The sequence below is a fragment of the Gymnoscopelus microlampas genome (assembly GCF_963454915.1).
Source record: "Gymnoscopelus microlampas genome assembly, chromosome: 2".
In the NCBI taxonomy this organism is placed as follows: domain Eukaryota; kingdom Metazoa; phylum Chordata; class Actinopteri; order Myctophiformes; family Myctophidae; genus Gymnoscopelus; species Gymnoscopelus microlampas.
Window position 1 is genome coordinate 17382227 of NC_139939.1, and position 22568 is coordinate 17404794.

The window sequence follows — 22568 nt, forward strand, 5'->3', positions numbered from 1 at the left end:
CTGGCAATGTAACCCACAATGTGATCTGTTTCTCGGTGAGGCATCCTAACAAGGGAGGACGATTTAGCTTAAAAACAAATACACAAAATCTGTCCCTTCTCTTTCTTTTTCTTGCTGTATCTGACATGCTCGCTCAGACATTTAAAGGCATTGTAGGGAACATTAAGCCTAAATTTAAAAAATATTTATATATATATTTTTTGCATTTTTTCCCCTCTATCAGCCACTATATAATGATGCTGGGGTGTTTTCCTGCACTGAAACACAGGCCTCTTTCTGAAAACCCTATTTTCCCTATTGTTGTTGTTGTTGTTATATTTGTCCGGTACGTAAGGAAGTCTATGGAAGTCTATGGAGGCATCACCCCCTGGTGGCCGGGAAACGAACTGCACAAACAATAACAATGAGGGAAAATAGGGTTTTCAGAAAGAGTACTGTGTTTCAAAACACCCCAGCATCATTATATAGTGGCTGATAGAGGGGAAAAAATGCAAAAAAAATATATATAAATTTTTTTTAAATTTAGGCTTAATGTTCCCTACAATGCCTTTAAACGTGCATGCTTGCACACACGCACGCGCGCGCGCGCGCGCACGCACGCACGCACGCACGCACGCACGCACGCACGCACGCACGCACGCACGCACGCACGCACGCACGCACGCACGCACGCACGCACGCACACACACACACACACACACACACACACACACACACACACACACACACACACACACACACACACACACACACACACACACACACACACACACACACACACACACCTTCCAGGACTGAGCCTCTCGTTTCCACTGGATTTGGAAGCTGTATTCATCTATTCTTTTATTCTCAAGGACTTCCCAGGAAATGGTGGAATAGTTGATTAAAGGCATTTGAGGAGGATTCAGCTTTACTGCAAATTCACACACACACACACACACACACACACACGCACGCACGCACGCACGCGCGCACGCACGCACACGCACGCAGGCAAGTACGCACACGCACGCACACGCGCACACACAGAGAGAGAGAGAGAGAGAGAGAGAGAGAGAGAGAGAGAGAGAGAGAGAGAGAGAGAGAGAGAGAGAGAGAGAGAGAGAGAGAGAGAGAGAGAGAGAGAGAGAGAGAGAGAGAGAGAGAGAGAGAGATTAAGGTTATAATATTATTGTTTATAGTTGTACAGTTAACTGTGTGTTGTTATCTATTATACTTACTGTGGTCAGCAGGCTTGTAGGTGATGGTGATTAAACTATTATTCAGAGACTCACAGTTTATATTAATGGAGCAGGTCTGGTAACTCGCAAAGAGCTAAAAGAAGACAAAAATGTGTTACAAATATAAGATGATATTTGGTATGACAAAAACGTTGTTTTCTCATCGTGAAAAGATCAACAACAATAACATATTTGTTAAAGGAAATAATGTTAGTCTAGTCTCTTCCTCAGATGGTCATTATCTGAAGGACATAGCCTGACTATTATATCCTTTATCTTTTCACAATTAATTCCTTATAATCTTGGCAAAAGTGCTGTTCATATGTCTGTGGTTAAGGGTGTCAGCTAAAACAATTACAAAGGCGATGTACGGTTATATACTGTATTATTAGTTTGTATTACAAGTGAACTTTCTAGGGTTGGCAAAAAGTGGCACCTACTCCTACATAATGATATGATTGCAAATAATTAAAACAAATCATGGCTTGCTAACAGTTATAATAATACTTTTAACCAACTAAACTCACATGGTTGGTAAAACCATAGACAAGTGAACATCTTCTCATAGCTGGTTTGGATTCATCAAATGGCCTCAGGTCACAGGAGGTCTTGTATTCGCTACTAGACACCATCATGGAGACACTGAGAGTACATTTAGCGTCTGCAGCCACGGTTCTCTGGTCATATACAGAAGTCCTGTTCCACACACATGTGATGTTGTTATCATAGTCATTGAGGCAGTGAAGACCTGTGAAAGACAAAGAAGATCAGATTAGAGGTCTGTAGTCAAGGAGAAAGGATTTTGTTTTTTCTAAGTTATTTTGCTATGCAAGGAAAATGATCAGGTGAATGATCTATATATATATATATATATATATATATATATATATATATATATATATATATATATATATATATATATATATATATATATATATATATATAAAGGGTGTGAGGGAGAGGGAGCGAGGGAGGGAGAGAGAGAGAGAGAGAGAGGGGGGGGGGGGGGGGGGGGGTTGTGATGTCAGACTAGAGTTCCCTCAGCAAGGTCAAGGTCATGTTCAAGTTTACAGTATTTGTCCCAAACTGGGCGATTTGTGTTGCAGCAAGTGTAAAAGCACGAAACATAAAAACATAATAAACGTAACAAATATTAAACACACCCTACGTGTCCACAGCAATGCTAGTAATGAGGACAATGCTATGACCTCTGGCCCTGATTGACCTGGAGTCACCAACCACACCAAATAAGCAGCCAATGGATTGGTGTCCAAGACAATACCATATACAATATGAAAAAGTATAAAATATCTCTGACCAAAATAGTTTTGGACATTCCCAAAACATATGACAAAGGGTTGCCTGCAGGTCATGACCACACCTAAGGCAAGTTTGATCTAAACCTGGATAAATTCTGTCCAACTTGGTTCTGGATACATGAAGCCATTCAGTACTTTAAACTGTAACAAATCAAACAAAATAAATGGTACACAATGAGGATATATGCAACAAGTAGTACCTGCTATAACCATACCAAATTCCTCCCTCCCACCTTCCTTTCAGCTGCTCTAGAAAAGGGGAGGCTGATCTTTGAATATTTTCATGCATCACACCTTTACTTAATGGGTGTACAGTATATTCAGACATTCATCAATCCAGTCACTTTGTGGAGGGGACGGAGATGTTGACAAAATATGTTTTAATGAAACTAGTTAGCTGGTTGCTGCTGGACAGCAGAGGTATATATATGTATGTATATACAGTATATGGGGAAAATAAGTATTAAACGCGTCATCTTTTTTTCTCAGTATATCTTTCCAAAGATACAATTCATAGGGTATTTCTACCAGACATTAACTCAAGTAATCCATACATGAAAAGAAATCACAAGTCCATAAATAATAATTATTTGTAAAATTATTGAACACGCTAACTGAAATTAATTTAATACTTAGTGGAGAAGCCTTTGTTTGTAGTGACAGCTTCAAGACACTTCTTTTTTTTAATGATTTGTACTTTATTTTCTTTTGTAGACAAACAAACAGAGAATTCACTTTCAACAAATGATGCAAAAATTTTTTTAGACAAGACATACAGTAGACATCACAAAAACATTCTTATTCAAATAACTACATTACTAACGATTATAACAAGACAAGACATACCAAACACATCATACAAATTAACAAAAAAAATTAAAACTTAAAGACAACAACAAAGGAGAAAACAAAAATACAGTGCACAGAAGCCTACCGCCAGCAGTCAACCTCAGTCCTACCCCAGACAAATCTAACCCAAGTCCCTAAGGTTATTGAAGCTCACATAGAGAGCCGGTGACGTCATCCAAGACCTGAAGCATGTACTGTAGATGATAATGTCCCCATTTTAGATCATATTTATCCATCCTGTTGAGCAATCTATAAGACAATCTTTCATATGCGGCCAGTTGACCCAAGGAAGTAGACCACAGAGAAGGAGCCGGTGCAGATGGGTCCTTCCAGGCCCTGACTACCAATCTCCTGCCTAACATAAGGGCAGCTTCAAGACACTTCTTGTATGTAGTAACTAATCGCCCACACTGCTCAGGTGTGATTTTGGCACATTCCTCCGCACAGAGGAATCTTTGTCTTTAAATCTCAGAGATTCTTTAGTGCCATCTGGTGACCCTTTTCTTTAGTTCTTTCCTCAAATGCTCAATCAAATTTAAGTCAGGTGATTGACTGGGCCATTCTAACACCTTGACTTTCTTTCTATGAAACAAGTTGAGAGTCTCCTTTGCTGTGTGCTTTGGATCGTTGTGTACACTTTGAGTACACTTCTGACCATCCCTCTGACTCCCTGGTCAGATATCTTGCCAGGAGCTCCTGTTGATGGTGAGGTGATACTTCTTCCAATGGTCCCAACGGTGCCATTGTCCCCAACAGTGTTTACTGGAATATTCAGATGCTTTGAAATACTTCTGTACCCGGCTCCATTCTGATGCTGAGCAACAATCTGGTTGCGATTGTCTTGAGAGACCTCTTTGCTTTTATCATGAGATTTTTCTTGTGTGACTGCTTGGTAACAAAACAACCTTTGTATAGCCCATCAATTTGTACTAACCCAATAGGAGGTAGAAATACTAATTACTTATGGAAATTAGATGGTGCATTGCCTTTCCTTGCCTAAATATACTGCTTTTTCGTGGTGTGTTCAATATTTTTTCCTGTGTTATTCCACTTTATACCACATAGTGTCATTGAAAATACATTTACTGGGAAAAAAGTTGATGCGTTCAATACTTCATTTACCAATTGTATGTATCTACTGTACATATATCTATTACATTATTATGCAACATCAACACTTACTGTCCTGCAAGCTCCTGTCAGAGTGGTTGGATTGTCCAGTGGAGAGATGAAAGACCACAGGAAGGAGAAACAGCCAATGAAGCTTCTTATGAGCCTCCATTGTGGAGCATCATCCAAGTAAGATCTCACACCACATGGATTTTCTCAGGTAGGTTAGAGATGGATGGCTGGTTATATTGCTGCAGGATGTAATGTAGATCAATGTGTTTGTGATTGTCTTTAAACGGCTATATGTTGCCTGTATAGTAGGCTGCTCACTTTCTTTATCTCAAATGATGACACAGAGCGGGTGGAAGTGTATAAGTGGTCGACAGTGACGATTTTATTCCCCCCCACACACACACATGCGCATGCACGCGCGCACGCGCGCACACACACACACACACACACACACACACACGCACACGCACACGCACACGCACACGCACACGCACACGCACACGCACACGCACACGCACACACACACACACACACACTCTGCTGCGAAACGGAAAAGTACAACCACAGGTGTGAAATTAAAAACTGCCAGAGGTCTCTGACTCTTACAATTTCTACATGCTCTGCAAAAAGACAACTTTCATGCACCGAAGTGTCATACAATGTTTTGCTTTGATCAAATCAGATTTTGCAGCATATTTTGGCCACTAGGTCATTTGCCCCCCCCAAAAAATGCCCTTCAAAGCTTAAAGGACAACTTGTTTTTACAACAAGGGTTATTTTATTAGTTTGTAATGATAATAATTAAAAGATGAATCTTGAAAAAAAAAACATTTATTGCTTTCTATCGTTATTTACACAATAAGCCGGCTAAAGGCATGATGGAGACCATGGCAGAACCCCTGCCCCAAATTTTTCACATCGGTCGCCACCAAAAATCGCCTCCAGGAGGCCGATTTTGATATTACACCTACAGATTTTGTCCAAACATCAAGCAGATTGACTCTATAGTCATTTGATCAAGACAGATCTGTCGGATTTTTCATATTCCATCCTGATTGGCTAAGATTGGCTTCCAAAGTTTCCAGGAGTGGCCCGTCTTGTACGAAATTCCTCAAATCATGAACACAGCGCCTGATTGCTGTGAAACTTTGCACGCACATTCCCACTAGGCCAAGGTAGAAATGCCACAGAATCCAGGAAAAAAAACACGTTGATTTTATGACCTACTGTTCAAGAGTTATAGGCCAAAACGTGAATCTGTCTGCTAGCAAACTAATAAAAGAACCCTTGTTGTAAAAAAAAAACGAAGTTGTACTTTCATGAGCGAGGCCTACTGCACACGTATCCTTGTGCTCATGCATATTATGTAGGGATGTCAGTGGTAGTGACTCCCATTTGCACATATCAGAGTTCAATAAAATAATAATAATTAATGTTCATTCGGTGTGTAAATATGCAAAAACAATGTCAGACTCCGTCATTGTCTTGTTTGGGGGCAGGATATAGATATTGTATTTCGTATACAGGCCAATGCGCTCTCTCTATCTCTTTCTCTCTCTGAAAACATTATTGTGTAATTTACTCTGTCAAAAACAGTAAGTATCACTACTCAAATATTTTATCTTTACTAGATTGTATCTTTCTTTACTGGTACTCTCAGAAGTGGAGATAAATTATTTCGGCTTTGATGTTAAAGGGACTACACCATGAATTTTAACTTTTTCTTCTTTTTTTGTGTTTTTGGTCTCCCCTACCTCTCTTCTATCTCCAAAAATACCCCAGTTTGAACACTCAGGCTTTCACAGGAAATCTGGGGTTTTCTGTAAATTGGTCTCAAAACAGGCCAAACTGATTTGCACCCTGACGTGACGTCACGTCAGGGTACAATCCCTCCCGTTTTTCAGTTCCAAAAAAAAGAAAGAAATAAAAAGCTTATTTTTTCCCCCTTATTATTATTTTTTTACCTTTTCCACTCAGAACCAGGAGATAACATGCATACAAACTGGCTCAATAGCGCCCCGTGCCAAACAGGACAATGTGGTATTGCAGGTGAAAGTGCTTTATAAGCCAGAGAGAAGTTAGTTGGAATGAATATATCTGGGGCTTGATTTAGGCTCAAACCTTTTGAAAAACATTTGAGGGACATAAACAATATGATATTACATATTACTATTATGTCTTAAATTCATGGTGTAGAATAGATCCTTTAAGACCGGATGTACCGTATCATGTTTGTCAAGTAGGCCCACGTAGCCTGACATTTAGCCTGAATTTCCATTTAATTTCTTACGTTTTTTTTATGTGCATGACTAGCAATTCAGGGGTGGAGCCAGGCAAATCAAGCCTAGCACGAGGTCTGTGTGTTGAGTAGTTGAATGCTAGATGGCTCAGGGCAGGAATTTCATAGAGGCCATGACGGCCATGCACAGCTCCGTCCGTGCTGACCCAGCTGATTTCTCAGTTTTCTCCTCTGTCTCTTTCCTGTAGTCTTCACAGACTACATCCTGCTTCTACAGAACAGGACGTGAACCGTTTGTGGTCAGAGAAGGACACATACAACTGAACTAGGCCCTTACAAGAGCGTAGGTTGCCGAAAAGGTGACAAAAAGGGTGACAAAAAGGATGATAAAAAATATCTATAAGATCTAAGGTCATCTGCCAGGCGCAAAGGCAACTCAAACAGTCATAACAGAACATACACTCACATGCACTAATCCACACTGTTGGGCCAACAGTTACAGGACATAACGTCATCAGACAGAGTGCAGAATTACGGTAAAATCTATTTCACTGTCAATGTGGTTTTTACTAGACATCAGTGTCTTTTGTTGAGATTCTTAATTCTTAGCTCCTCCTGAGTCCACATCCCCATCTTCAAACCAGTCCAGTGACTTTGAGTATGAACTTTTTAACCCCTTTTCAGGAGTTTGTACAAATATTAGTCATTTGTAAATTCCAAACATTTATTTATTTCACTGATAGTTTTACTATGTATTCAACACAAACCCTTTAATTCAATTAATCATTTCAGTGGACTTAATATCAGACAACCTTTGGACAAGGCCATACTCAACTGTATGTGTCATGCAGTTATCAAGCCTAACATTAGCCTGAATTTTCATTTTGTTTCAGGTTTCTGTTAATGTTCTAGTGGCCACCCCAGGTGCCGCCCTATTTCACACTTTTTGGAGTCAGAAATACACTCTGAGAACGCACACTGACTCCGATTGATAGCTGAAACGTCTGGTTTTCCGAGCATCTGCTGAGTGACAACAATGACGGTCGGATGAAGTCGTTGCAAAATGTGATGTTTGTGCTTTCTTTGCACTATTCAACACACATCTACGTGTAACAAAACAAGGTTATAATCATGTTTGCACAAGATGAATTAACATTTGAATGCATTTCAAAAGACAAAAATTGGGTAAATTAACTGAAATCTGAAAAACTGATTTGAGCACGTTTACGAATGCATCCAAATATTACATTTGTATGGTGTCATTCATTGGTGTGGTTATTCATCTTTTAAATTACATTTTATACAGAGGAACGTAAGACACTGTGAAGGCACGCATGCACGTGTGTGTGTGTGTGTGTGTGTGTGTGTGTGTGTGTGTGTGTGTGTGTGTGTGTGTGTGTGTGTGTGTGTGTGTGTGTGTGTGTGTGTGTGTGTGTGTGTGTGTGTGTGTGTAAATTGTGAAGAGTTGATTCCGGCCGTCATTTTGAATTTGATTCAGAACAGAGTAGCAGACCTGTACTGTCCCCATAATGATGATCACCTGCCTGCGTGTGGAGTAACATTGAGCTATGGGGAATTCACACAGGTGAATGAAATCATGATTCATGATTATTCATGGGCTTGCTGATGTTATCATGCATTACGTTTTTGTTTGTTCGCATGCACACTGTGTGTGTGTGTGTGTGTGTGTGTGTGTGTGTGTGTGTGTGTGTGTGTGTGTGCGCGTGCGTGCGTGCATGCATGCATGTGTGCACGTGTGTGCGGCGTGCGCGTGTGTGGCTCAGTACCAGTTCCCTGAGGGCAGCCAGTGTGTGGATTACACTGGCCACAGTTACATGGACCATCATGTATTCATTCAGAATGAATTCATTCCGAATAGAAGTGTATTCATTCCGAATACAACTGTCCATGTAACAGCAGCCAATGTGTAACCCTCACCCAGACAGAAGGCCATGGACGCATGCACTCACGCACACACAAACACAAGCTAATTTATGTTACAGTTACAGTTGGGGGAAAGCTCTATCTACAGTATATTATCAAGCTAATCTCCAATTGATTTTGCTGATTGATCATTAAAGCATGGGTCTTCAACAGGGGGTCCGGGACCCCTAGGGGGTCCTCAGAGTTACCATAGGGGGCCACCAAATCTTTGTGTGGTAGGAACTTTTTTTGTACATTAACCGCTTATCTTGAACCCTAGCATCTCTATCCTGATGGTTCATGCCAGAGTCTTATTCTCTGCCATTGAACGTCTCTTAAACCCCCCCAGTCCTATAAGTCGCTCCCCGCTTCTAAAGCTAAGTCTAATGAGTTTGCATCCTTTTTTTGACGACAGCTTCCATATCAAGTTGAAACAAGAGGTTCAGGAAGGTGTGTAAATAGTGCATTTATATAGTGCCTTTCTCCAAAGTGCTATGCAATGTGAATTATATTCAACAAGTCACATGCTTTCACAAACAGATGGCAGAGGAAACCTGTGTGTCTCTGTGTGTGTGTGTGTGTGTGTGTGTGTGTGTGTGTGTGTGTGTGTGTGTGTGTGTGTGTGTGTGTGTGTGTGTGTGTGTGTGTGTGTGTGTGTGTGTGTGTGTGTGTGTGTGTGTGTCAACAGTTTAGCTTAATTTTATAATGCATTATAATCACTGTGCACTAAATCTATGCAAGAACAACACAAGTGTTTGCTGCCTCCGGTCCTTCAATCATTACTTTGTTTAAATCACCCAATGACCACTTATAATCCTATAATGCACTATGACATGGTTATAATGTATTACAACTAGATAACTTATAACAACTACATAATTATAATACACTATGATCCTTACCAAAAATGAATAATCTGTGAGGATCCAGCAATTGAGAATTATTAGGCCTATAATATATTACCATATAAGTAATTATAATATGCTTTATAATGTGTTATGGTAATTGTTATAAAATATTATGAGTGCTTATTAATAGTTATACAGTGTTATGCAGAATATAACGCAGAATGTTGAATGTATTATAGACATGGGCTTCATAGGAAGTGTTACCCAGGGGTTATTACTGGAGCACAGTTACAGAGAATAGCTAATCTGTGTATCATATATTATAAGACAATATAAGATATTATAAGTAGATAAAAGACAAAATGGCCTTTATTAAAAGGGTCATTTGTCAACAATTACATGTACAAAAAGCAAGTAATACAAATATAAACAAAATGTAAATGAAATACAAAATATTGGAATAGATGAAATAGCATATTATGGTAAAATAGTGGGAAAAAGATAGTGCACACACTTGTGGCCCAGGACAGCAGTATCACAGGAAGAAATAGAGTCACAAAACATTCTTACTGTCAGTAGCAGCTAAGAATACAATAAAGTGAGGTACATACTGCATATCCCTGAGGTATGGCACCCTTGAACAGGTGAAGTGGTCACTTTGAAACACATGTCAAAGTGAAACCTATACGGCTTTACTTCTAAGCTCCAACTACTTATGCCTTAGCTTATAACTTATTTTTTATTTAATCTACATTTAATGTAGAAGCTAGAAGTAGAAGATTCATTTAGACATACTGTAAGGCAAGTGAGAGTTGAAAATTAAATAAAAGGAATTAGAATTAAATACAAATAAATAAATAATAACAAAAAAATATAGAATTAGGAATAGGATAAGGGAATATAAAATTAGGAAACACATTTAAAAGTAATTGTAAATACAATTCTAATTGAATTAAATACATACTAATATAAATATCAATCATATTTAAGTATATTAATGAGTATAAGTAATAACAAGATAAAGCAGACTTTTACAGTATGAAAGTCACTTGGTGACAAAAGTACCATATTTCTATTGTCAGTGGTCTTGAGCCTTCTGAACAGTCAGAATGGCCCTCTTCAAGGATCTCAGAGCAGATTCAAGTGTCTGTTTACTTTTGACTTTCTTTTCACTGTTCAAATCATGGTTTTAATCCATGACTTATGATTTCAACTTTCAACAGGTCTATATGGGTTGAAATGACCCTCAAGTGGCTATAGGCCAACAACATTAGCATTACTACCTGGGACCTAATAATAATAAATAAAGAAAGAAATACATCACATGGATGCAACTGGGACGCATCATCAGTGTTGTAGCCTGGGGTCATAGGGTGTTTCGGGTCTCGCAACATACAACATACTATACACCCTCGCCCAGGTGACCCAGCCAGGGTTGATCAAGCCCCGACTTACGTCCCCGTAGCACCCACGGTCAGTCCTATAGGGAAAGACAGGGCCACTCAGTCGGCTTCTCCGGAAGTACTCTGCCGGGACTCGGGGAGGCTCTGGCACGTGGAGGGACTAGGCTCTGTGGGTTGTCTCCTGGCCGGGCTCCTCCTTCGTCTCACCAGGTCCAGGACCTGAGCGCTGCGCCAGATCAGGTGCACCGCCCCGATCCAAACATTTCCTTCTGGCGTGATGGTTCCTTGGGCCGATACCACTAGATTGGGCCGTCTAATGGTATTAGCTCCGCTTGTGGTACGCTGGAATGGAATGGCCCTCCTAAAGGCCTCACCGCGGGTTTGTTGGGCTTCTTCCTCACGGAAGACACAGCATGGGGCGCTAACCCATACTGCTCCCGACCTATAAAACATCAGGTCCCTTGATATAACAAGTTGGCAGGCATATTAGATGGCCACTAAGGTGTGACTGGTTGGCTTCTTTTCAATCCTACTAGATCTCTGTGCCTCTCTCACTGACATGTAGTCACCACTAGAGGACTCTGTCACCCTGGTAGAAGGAAAAGTATTGGACCCATATTGCATAAGGCCTGGGAAAGTCCCCATAGGTGAACTCATGCCCAATTCAAAGAACTTAAATGGTATTGGGGTACAAGATGTCGTCACACATGGGAAAGTACTTGAGAGAGAAGAAAACAGGATGTCTTTGCATCCACCCAGCTCATCTATACCTCTCAGAGTGACCTGGCTAGCCTGTTCCTCTACTCCACTGCCCAAGCCTGAATCTGGGCTCTGGAGGCTACAGCGCTGGTCTTTAATATTTTCAGCTCGCTCATAGTCTGAACAAACCTGTATGGACCCTCCACTAACAATGCCACCGACAGCAACTTCACCAGCAAATACATTTGAAACATGTATTTCTTTGCCCTTCTCTTTTTCCATACCCTTCCCTTGCAGCTCCTTGCCCTGACCAGCAGATACACTTATGCCATCTCCATGATCCAGACTGTCCTGGCTGAACTGCTCTTCTCCATCACTACAAATGCCTGAGTCTGGGCTCTGGAGGCCACAGAGCTGATCGTGCGGCTTCTCAACTCGCTCATAGTCTGAACAAACCTCTGCAGACCCTCCACTAAAAATGCCACTGACAGCAACTTCACCACTAGCAAACACATTTGAAACATGTGTTTCTGTGCTATTCTTTTGTTCCATACCGTTCCCTTGTAGCTCCTTGCTTTGACCATCAGATATAATCACCTTATCTCCATCGTCCAGAGTGCCCTGGCTCACCTGCTCATCTCCACCACAACACATGCCTGAATCTGGGCTCTGGAGCCCACAGCCCTGGTCTTGGAGCATCTCAACTTGCTCTGAACATACCTCCATGGACCCCCCACTAATGCTCCCGTTGGATAACCATTTTAGAATTTCCATATTCTTTCCCCTTTCCTCTTCCCTATCATTCTGACAGCCACTAAGCCCGTAGGGTGAGTCAGCTGCACAGGGCTCCAGATTTCCCTCAGTAAGAGAGGAGATAGGGGGAGGACAGAGGTGAGAGTAGTTGGGATTGGAGAAGGAAGAATGGCTTGACAGGGAACTGTTAACACAATGATCCAGATTTCCCTCAGTCAGAGAGGAATTAGGGGGAGGATAGAGGTGACAGTAGTTGGGATTGGAGAAGTAAGATTGGCTTGACATGCAACCGTTGCCACATTGCTTCTTCTCTGGGCCACACAAGGCACAATTGTCCACATTGCTGGTGACCTCTATGGGGGAGAAGGTGTCCACTTGCTTCAAAAAGGACTCAAAGGATTCATTGTTAAACTGAGGATTCAGCCAAGCCTGGAGGAGGAAGGTGAGGTTGACAGTCAAGAAATCGAATAGAAATTGATTGACTGAAATAACTTGTATTAGTATACATAAGCCAATCCGGTTACTAATACATTTTTTTTAAACAAAAGTCGTTTTTTTGTTTGTTTTTTCATTAATGTTTGTGTCCCCCTGTTGGAGGGTGCATTGCAAAATGTATGAGTCACTACAATTTTACCAGGCAATTTGTACTACTTTACCAGGAAATTATTTTTTACCACGAAAGGGATAACAAATAGACTGACAGGGTAGACTTGTCTACTTTGTCAGTCCATTTTGGCCATCACAGCAAAAGAACTGCTGCATTTGGACAGTGACTGATTTTAATTTGTATTCTGTTGACATTTTTTTAATGTTTAATATAACTTAGTTTTTTGTTTTTTGTTACTGTATACCATCATACAGCCAGTCAGTTTGATTGCAGTTAAATTCAGTCAGTGATTATGCATTTCTCTTACTGACATTTTACTGGAGGTAAATGCAGGTGGTATAGCAGCAACAACAACAAGATTAAACAACAGGAGAGATACAGAATAGTGTAAAAGATTATTTTTTTTAAAGAAGAATAAATACATGAATGAATTAACAAACTAGTTATTATGTTCATGGAGAAAAGCACCAGAATCCAGTCCTCCAGTGTGATTTAAGCTAGAACGTCTTGGAATCAACATAACCTCTGTAAGCTGACCTGTAAGTTTCCATCACAAAGGAAGAATTTTCCTGGATTTGGTAGGGGTGGACCTTCAAACTTCTTCACCACATAAATCCTTAAACACAGAATGAGATGAGAAGTAAGATGGTAAAATAAATCAATATATATATTTCAAAGAAAGTAACCATCCAGATGCACACATCATAGATTCTAAATGTAAACCACCATGTCCAAACATTCTCTTAGGTAGAAAAATGATATATTCAAAGTACTGTAAGGTGAATTGCTTTATTGTTTATTGTCTGCTAGCAAAAATGAGGAGTCAAGGAAACGCATATTCATGCAACATAAGCTTGTTATGTTGTATTACCAATTAATTCTTTGTGTCTTGCAGAGGATGATAGCCAGGGAAAGGACAACCACAACTCCCAAAATGACACCCATCATAGTGTCCCATCTACTGGGACCATCTAACAGAAAAGACACAACAGTATTAAGGGCTGTTCACATCTAGCACTATGACTATAACTATATTGTTCACCAATAGTTATCGTGATACATAGTTCTGTGCACTGCTTAGTGTGAACGGCCCTGTAGACAAGAGATAAGTGTAGTCAATCATTGTCTAAGAACAATCAAGTAAATAATCAGCATGATGTGACATTGCATGGTGTCCATATTAGTGGCATCCAAATTACTTCTTTCTGCTGTTCTCCTTCATCTTGTTACATTAGACTTGGCTGAAGTTAATGCAAGGTGAGGTGAATTGCATTGATTTTATTCACATAGTTCATCCTAAAATAGTTTATGTTGTATATGCAAATGTCTTCATGATGAACTGTGTTAAGGCATTTATACAATATCAATGAATATCTGTCTCACTCCCCAGATCCCTACCACACTTATTTACACTGCAGGTTGATGAAAGTAATAAAGTGACAAACACAGACTGGTAGGTAGTGGTACACACAGGGTATTGCATTTGTCTGATTGTGTTCTTTACCTAGTTGATCCTGTGAGCTGTAACCTGTTTCCTTTATCCTCCCTATGAGTGATCTCCATGATGCAGTAGGGCTCCAGTCACTCCAGGTGGATTTGACCCAAGAATCACTGGTCAGAACTCTGACTCGCACCTGGTATGTTTCATTTAGCTCCAGATCCTTTTCTGGATCCAGCTCCATGCTGCAATGTAACCCACAATGTGGTCTGTTTCTCCCTTCCGAGGCATCCTGACAAGGGAATTATGGATTTAGCTTAACATCTCATTTGTTATAATAAATGTAAAGACGCTCCTTTCTCTTTATTTTTCTTGCTGTATATCTGACATATATGCTCAGTCACCCACACACACACACACCTTCCAGGACTGAGCCTCTCGTTTCCACTGGATTTGGAAGCTGTAATCATCTATTCTTATATTCTTAAGGACTTTCCAGGAAATGGTGGAATAGTTGATAAAAGGCATTTGAGGAGGATTCAGCTTTACTGCAAATTCACACGCACACGCACACGCACACGCACACACACACACACACACACACACACACACACACACACACACAGAAGTAACCTGAGTTAAGGTTGTATTGAGTATTATGGTTGTACAGGTAACTATGTGTTGTTATCTATTACACTTACTGTGGTCAGCAGGCTTGTAGGTGATGCTGATCAAACTATTATCCAGAGGCTCACAGTTTATATTAATGGAGCAGTTCAGGTCACTCACAAAAACCTAAAAGTAGACAGTGTTACAAATATAAGATGATATTTAGTATGACAAAAACATTGTTTTCTCATCTTGAAAAGATCAACAACAATAATATGTTTGTTAAAGTAGATCATGTTAGTCTAGTCTCTTCCTCAGATGGTCATTATCTGAAGGACATGATTATGGCCTGATTATTATATCCTTGATCTGTTCACAATTAATTCCTTATAATCTTGGCAAAATTGCTGTTCATATTGCTGTGGTTAAGGGTGTCAGCTAAAAAATAAATCAAAGGCGATGTACAGTTATATACTGTATTATTAGTTTGTATCACAAGTGAACTTTCTAGGCTTGGCAAACAGTGGCAACTACTCCTACATAATGATATGAGTGCAAATAATTAAAACAAATCATGACTTGTGGGAAACAAATATTTACTTGACTGACAGTTATAATAATACTTTTAACCTACTAAACTCACATAGTTAGTAAAACCATAGACTAGAGAACATCTTCTCATAGCTGGTTTGGATTCATCAAATGGCCTCAGGTCACAGGAGGTCGGGTATTTGGTACCAAACAACATCATGGAGACACTGAGAGTACATTTAGCGTCTGCAGGCATGGTTCTCTGGTCAGATACAGAAGTGCTGTTCCACACACATGTGATGTTGTTATCGTAGTCATTGAGGCAGTGAAGACCTGTGAAAGACAAAGAAGATCAGATTAGAGGTCTGTAGACAAGGAGAAATGATTTAGTTTTTTCAAGTTATTTTGCCATGCAAGGCAAATTCCCCTCATGTTCAAGTGTATTTGTCCCAAACTGAGCGATTTGTGTTGCAGCAAGTGTAAACACACGAAACATAAAAACATAATAAACGTAACAAATATAAAGCACTCTCTACACAAGTAACAACACCCAAGATCAGTGTCCACAGCAATGCTAGTAATGAGGACAATTTTATGACCTTTGGCCTTGATTGACCTGGGGTTACCACACCAAATAACACAGTCAATGGATTGGTGACCAAGACAATACCATAACAATATATGAAAAAGTATAAAATATTTCTGACCAAAACTTGTGTAGTTTTGGACATTCCCAAAACATATGACAAGGGTTGCCTGCAGGTCATGACCACATGAGGATATATGCAACAAGTAGTACCTGCTATAACCATATCAAATTCCTCCCTCCCACTTTCCTTTCACCTGCTCTAGGAAAGGGGAGGCTGATCTTTGAATATTTTCATGCAAGATATAACATCACACCTTTACTTAATGTTTTGGTGAGGTTTTTAGTAGGGATGTCCGATATTATCGGCCTCCCGATATTATCGGCCGATATTACCATAAAAATTGATATCGGGAATCGGGATTTTTTATTTTTTTTTGCTTTATAAATAAGTTACAGGAGTTCTTACTGTATATGGTGTGTGTGATATGAAATTTGAGCTTACCCTAATCACAATAATCCCCGCATATATCGGTATCGGTTGATATCGGTATCGGTAATTCAGAGTTGGACAATATCGGTATATCGGTTATCGGTAAAAAAGCCAATATCGGACAACCCTAGTTTTTAGTAGTTTCAGTTAGCCTGCTAGCATTAGCATTGCGTTGGAACGATGGCTTCCAAGTCTTTGGCAGGTATGTCTTTGGGAACCTTGTGCTTGTGGATGCTTTTGTTACAATACTGAAAGAAAAGGAGAAAAGGCTGCCTCTTGCAAATATGGAGCTATAAAAGATGAACTCATAAAGGACAGGCTTGTTCTCGGGATAACGTTGACGGGTGCTAGACGTCGTTTTCTAAGAGAAAAGGACCTTAAATTGGATGAGGCTATATCAAGATCCGCCGTGCAGCCGAGGTCATGGCCAGCCAGTTAAAAACAATTTCACTGGGCAGCTCCGGGCCTGGGGATAGTATTAATGCCACACCAGGACAGCGACATGGATGGAGGTCTTCTAGCAGGCCATCTGAGTCCGCCACCATATCTGCACAGCCACAGGGCATGAGAGACGCAGGTGAATTCAAGTACTGTGGCACACGGCACAAACGTGCGCAAGACCTGTGCTCTGCATTTGGTAAATCGTGTCGCTCATGTGGCACTGCTAACCATTTTGCAAAAGTATACATGAAAAGTGGCCAGCAGGCACGCCAGTTGAACGCTGTGGATGACCCGTTGCCAGGGGAACCGGAGGACAGCGACCGTGATGAGAGAGATGTGTACACAGCAGAGAGCGTGGGGGCTGTGAACCCTCAAGGAAAAAAGTGGTTTGTCAACCTGCAACTGCTAAGAGGGGTCCAGAGGTGCCAGCTTGATTCTGGAGCCACTTGCAATGTGATGAGCATCATGGACAAGATGAGACTGGCGCCTAGAACGCCTCTTCAGAAGAGTATCACCAGATCGAAACTCTACAGCAGTGAGTAGATGAGCTTGTTGGGCGTGTGCAGCACACAATGCGTCATTAGGGGTAAGACACACAAACTGGACTTTGTGATTGTGCATACTGGCCAGAGGCCCCCGAATGCACGTGATGCATTCCTACGGTGCCGCTTGGATGAAGAGAGCAGCCTGATGACAACGTTCTGGGACACCTTGGGGTAGAAAATGTTGTCTGAAACTCACTTTCGGTGTGTCAGTTGCTCCGGAGCTGTACCAAAGGAAGCAGTATGAGCTGCTGGCTGGTTTGACTGGGATTGAGCCCATATCCATCCATATTCCGTGAAATGTTGCACGCACATTCCCACTAGACCGAGGAAGAAATGCCACCCTTTCACATATCAAAAACATTTTCTTTTGATATTACTCCTAAAAATGTTGTCCAAACATTATGCAAATCGGTACACATTATCTCTCTGGTCAAGCGATCAAGACGGATCTGTCCAATTTTCCATATTCCATCCCGATTGGCGAATTCAGTTTTTACGAATTACTGGCCCACAATAACCTACCTGACCTGGCGGAGACCTGGCTTCCGAGTAGCACTTTTTCTAATATTATCATCACTTTACCCAAATCCAGCTCAAGTGGAGTTCAGAGGTTCATTGATTAGAATGACTAAGTCAGACAGAAAATGGTGGTTTGATCGACAGTTTGAGGATCCAATGGAGTTAGGAGATTTAGTCAGAAGCGCTTTTTAATAATTTTCATTTGTTCAATATTTGTAAAACCCACATAGGCTACAGACGTAAAGAGTGTTCAATATCACTGATTTATTCAAGAAAAAAATAATAATAATCTTAATATCTATATATATATATATATATATAATATATATATAATATAATACATAATACATAATACAATAATATATATAATACATTAGATATATGTATACGTATATTTATTACATTATTATGCAACATCAACACTTACTGTCCTGCAAGGTTCTCTCTGAGCGGTTGGATTGTCCAGTGGAGAGATGAAAGACCACAGGAAGGAGAAACAACAAGAACATCATCCAAGTAAGATAGGTAAGAGACAGGTATACAGGAGATGGATGGCTGGTTATATGGCTGCAGGATGTAACAGTGACGGGGTTTTTGTCAGTGCCAGTAACTTTTTTTTTCTTCATGCAAGCACCGTATCACACACACACACACACACACACACACACACTTTTTCTCTCTCCTCTCTCTCTCTCTGCGAAACGGAAAAGTACAACCACAGGTGAGAAAGCAGAAACAGACTTATGCTTTCAAGTGTCATACATTTTTTTTACTTTGATCAAACAGTCAGATTTTGCAGCAGATATTGACCACTAGGTCATCCGCCCAGCACCCTACTGGATATGCACGCGAAAAATGCCCTTCAAAGCATAATGAGCTGCATATGCGTCACCCGTGTCTGTCGTAAGTTCAATAAGATTAATGTTCAGTCAGTATGTAAATATGCAAAACCAATGTCAGACTCCGTCCGTCATTGTCTTGAGTGGGGGCAGTATACAGATATTGTATTTCGTAAGTACATTAACGTTGCGTAAAGCAGCTATCTGAGCAATATTTGTGCAAAGTGTGGACCCAGAGGCCTGGGCCGTAGCGTGACGGTCCAGGCACCCTAGGCTGCAATGCCAGCCTGACAGCGTATCGCGGGTTCGACTCCCGTTCCCGGCGACCTTTGCTGCATGTCACCCCCCATCTCTATCCCCGTTTCCTGTCAGCCTACTTTCCCTGTCCCTCTCTAAATAAAGGTATAAAAAAATCTTTAAAAAAGAAAAAGTGTGGACCCAGCTGGAGCACTGGTGTGCTGTGAGACCCTCCACAACCCTGACTTGGCACTCCATGGGTGTCGCTGTGGCGGGTTCTGGTAGAAAGATGTCGTGTAGGCTACATATGCAAAAAACTTATTTTTTTTCTGGTCACCTGGCAGATTTCTACCTTTCTAGACATAGAGATGAGCAAGCGTATTGACAAACCATGCTCATCATGACCATCTACAGTTGGGACCAGGAGGATGACTTGCTTCTCTGAGCTTCCACCATCCATAACAGCCATTCACCCAAAACCCCATAGTAAGATTACACTCAAAGGTGAATAAGACAGCTTGGAAGAGGGCAGATAGTGTCAGGGTGTATGGTCCAGGCGGGGGCGGAGGCCATTTAAGGATGGGGCCAAACACCCGAAGTGTGAGTTTTTCTAGTCTTTCTAATCCTGTTCCTTGGCTATACTGTAGGAAACACCGTCTTCCATATGATATGATATGAAATTGTATTAAATTAGAATTGTATTTCATTTGGGAAACAATAATTTGCAAACTTGAATACAGTATATTTCAAAGCTTACTGTAGGCTAACATCACTTTAGTGCAGTGCCTTGTTGATGAAGTCCTGAATTATTCAATTTGATTCACTGTGAAAGGTTTTTTGTAGCAGGAAGGAGATTTATTGTTGACAAAGAGAGAGAAGAGACATATGATGATGTTAAGACTCTTTAAAGGTGACTGACTATCAATGTGTCACCACTCAAATAATGTGTCACTACTCAGATATTTCTTTACTAGATTGTATCTTTCTTTACTGTTACTCTCAGAAGTGGAGATGAATTATTTCAGCTTTGATGTTAAGACCGGATGTACCGTATCATGGTTATCAAGTAGTAGCCTGAATTTCCATTTAGTTTTTTTCACTTATAGTAGGTGGCATGTGCCAGTGACATCAATGAAGAGTGGTGTGAGAGAGAGGAAATAAAATACGGATATAACAGTTCTAGTGAAACGACATCAGCAAATGTGTGGTTTGTGGGTAGCAAAGCCCACTTAGAATAGAAACATTTTAGCAGAATGCAGAGCAATACACTAGATGCTCTCAACATACAGTATAATAACTGTATACTTTTTTTTTTTTTTTTAGCTCTACCCTGCTTCTCATGCATATAACATTTTAACACCAGCGAGCTGCCAAGTGCAATCACAATTGTCCAGTTGGCCACTAAGCATCTCTATATAAATTTGGGTTGACGCTGTGTCAAGGTGATTGAAGGAAGCCAAATGGCAATACAAGGACAGGATGTCTGCTTACCCTGCACACTGACTGAGAAACCTACAACACTCAGATTTGGAGGAAGAAAACCAGACGAAACCTACTTGCAATACGTAGCACCCACACACCTACTATAATCCATTCCACACACAGAATGTTCCTTCAAGGACATTATTCTGTCTAGGATATGTGTGGATGTACAGCATCATGAGTCAGCATAATACACATGTCAGATGTTATGGGGCCAGGAGGACTGTGGGTTGAGTAGTTGAATGCTCTAATGACTCAAGGCAGGAATTTCATGGAGGCCATGGCCACCGTTGCCCCTCAGGTTGGCCTTCTGCCCCTCAAAAAATGATATGCCCTAAAGCCACAGTGGCATTGATGCCCCGTCCATGCTGCCCCAGCTGATTTCACAATTTTCTCCTCTGTCTCTTTCCTGTAGTCTTCATCCTGCTTCTGTAGAACAGGATGTGAACCGTTTGTGGTTGAAGGAAGGACACATAAAACTGAACTAGGCCCTACAAGAGCGTAGATTTCCGAAAAGGTGACAAAAAGGTTGACAAAAAGGATGATAAAACATATCTAGAAGATCTAAGACAGGGATTTTCAACAGGGGGTCCTCAGAGTTATACAGGGGGGCCACCAAATCTTTGTGTGAAAGGAACTCTCACCCCCTATTCTCGGGGGAACATTTGCCGTAAATAGCCGATCTACAAGCCAACAACACGTCACACTGTGAACGTGTTGTTGGCTTGGAAAAAAAGAGCAGACCAAGTACAGAGCCTATATCTATATCTATCTGAAGATACACATTAACATGCATCCAACATATTAATAGAAAAGAATTGTAAACAAATAAACAAAGAAGATCCATTTTCACAACATGACATCTATGAAAAAGTTTAATCTGCAACACAATTTCTAGTCGGGGTCCCTGCTTCATCTCTCTCTCAGCTACGGGGTCCTTGGGCTAAAAAAACGTTGAAGACCCCTGATCTAAGGTCATTTGCCAGGTGCTAACTCAGACAGTCTATCTGACTTCGTAGACATCGACCTGCTGTCCTGCCATTTGCCCTCAAAACATTTACAAAACCGAAGGCCAAGTGGCCTTGTCCCTAAAAAGACGAAATTCCAGGCCTGGTTTGGCTGTTTTCAGACAACCTTGAGACAAGGCCAAACTAAAACCCCTTCACAGGACCTTCACACAGGACACGTATACAGTGCCGTGTCCAGGGGGTGAGAGACAGCGAGATCCCAAATCGACTCCGACGTTGGAGTGGCACAGGCCATCCCGGAATTTGACTAGTGGCCACCCCAGGTGCTACCCTGTTTCACACTTTTTGAGGACGGAAATACACTCTGAGAACACACACTGACTACTCCGATAGCTGTGCCTTTTATTCAACATGCATCTATAGTACCTAACAAAACACGGTTATAATCATGTTTGCATATGGAATGAGAATGAATTAACGTTCATTTGCACGCATTTCATAAGACAAAAATAGGAAATGGTGTAAATTATCTGATATCAGAACGCTCTGAAATCAGAACAGATTTGAGTATATTTACGAATGCATCCAAATATTATATTTGTACGGTACCATATTTGGTGTGGTTATTCATCTTTTAAATTACATTTAAACACAAGAACGCAAGACACTGCAACGTTAGTAATTAAAGTAGGCCTAGATATAGCTATATGGGTAGAGTAGAAAAAATGGTAATTATTCTGACGCATGTGCACGCACGCACGTGCTAAGTGTGACTGTGTTTGCGACTGTGCGTGCATGCATACTTCATTCCATCCCCCACATGGGCCACAGTCAAAATGGTCTGGACATGCCACTGTGCATATAGGCTTGCCTGCAAGTACCATCTCTCTCTCTCTCT

The 22568-nt window shown here is 40.9% G+C and overlaps 1 protein-coding gene across 2 annotated transcripts in view; it reads right to left on the bottom strand.

Moving 5' to 3' along the window:
- Positions 1-10323: 10323 nt before the first annotated feature.
- The window catches only part of LOC311035490 (uncharacterized protein), a 67111-nt gene continuing 54866 nt past the window's right edge, over positions 10324-22568 (bottom strand). For both annotated transcript variants that reach the window (XM_084043733.1, XM_084043734.1), the window contains 8 exons: positions 15673-15893; positions 15122-15215; positions 14841-14968; positions 14487-14712; positions 13854-13953; positions 13520-13598; positions 11366-12804; positions 10324-10810 (listed from right to left, as the gene is read on the bottom strand). In XM_084043733.1, coding sequence (XP_083899859.1) covers positions 11410-12804; positions 13520-13598; positions 13854-13953; positions 14487-14712; positions 14841-14968; positions 15122-15215; positions 15673-15893 — 2243 coding nt within the window. In that variant the 3' untranslated portion in view covers positions 10324-10810; positions 11366-11409. The remainder of the gene's footprint in view (positions 10811-11365; positions 12805-13519; positions 13599-13853; positions 13954-14486; positions 14713-14840; positions 14969-15121; positions 15216-15672; positions 15894-22568) is intronic.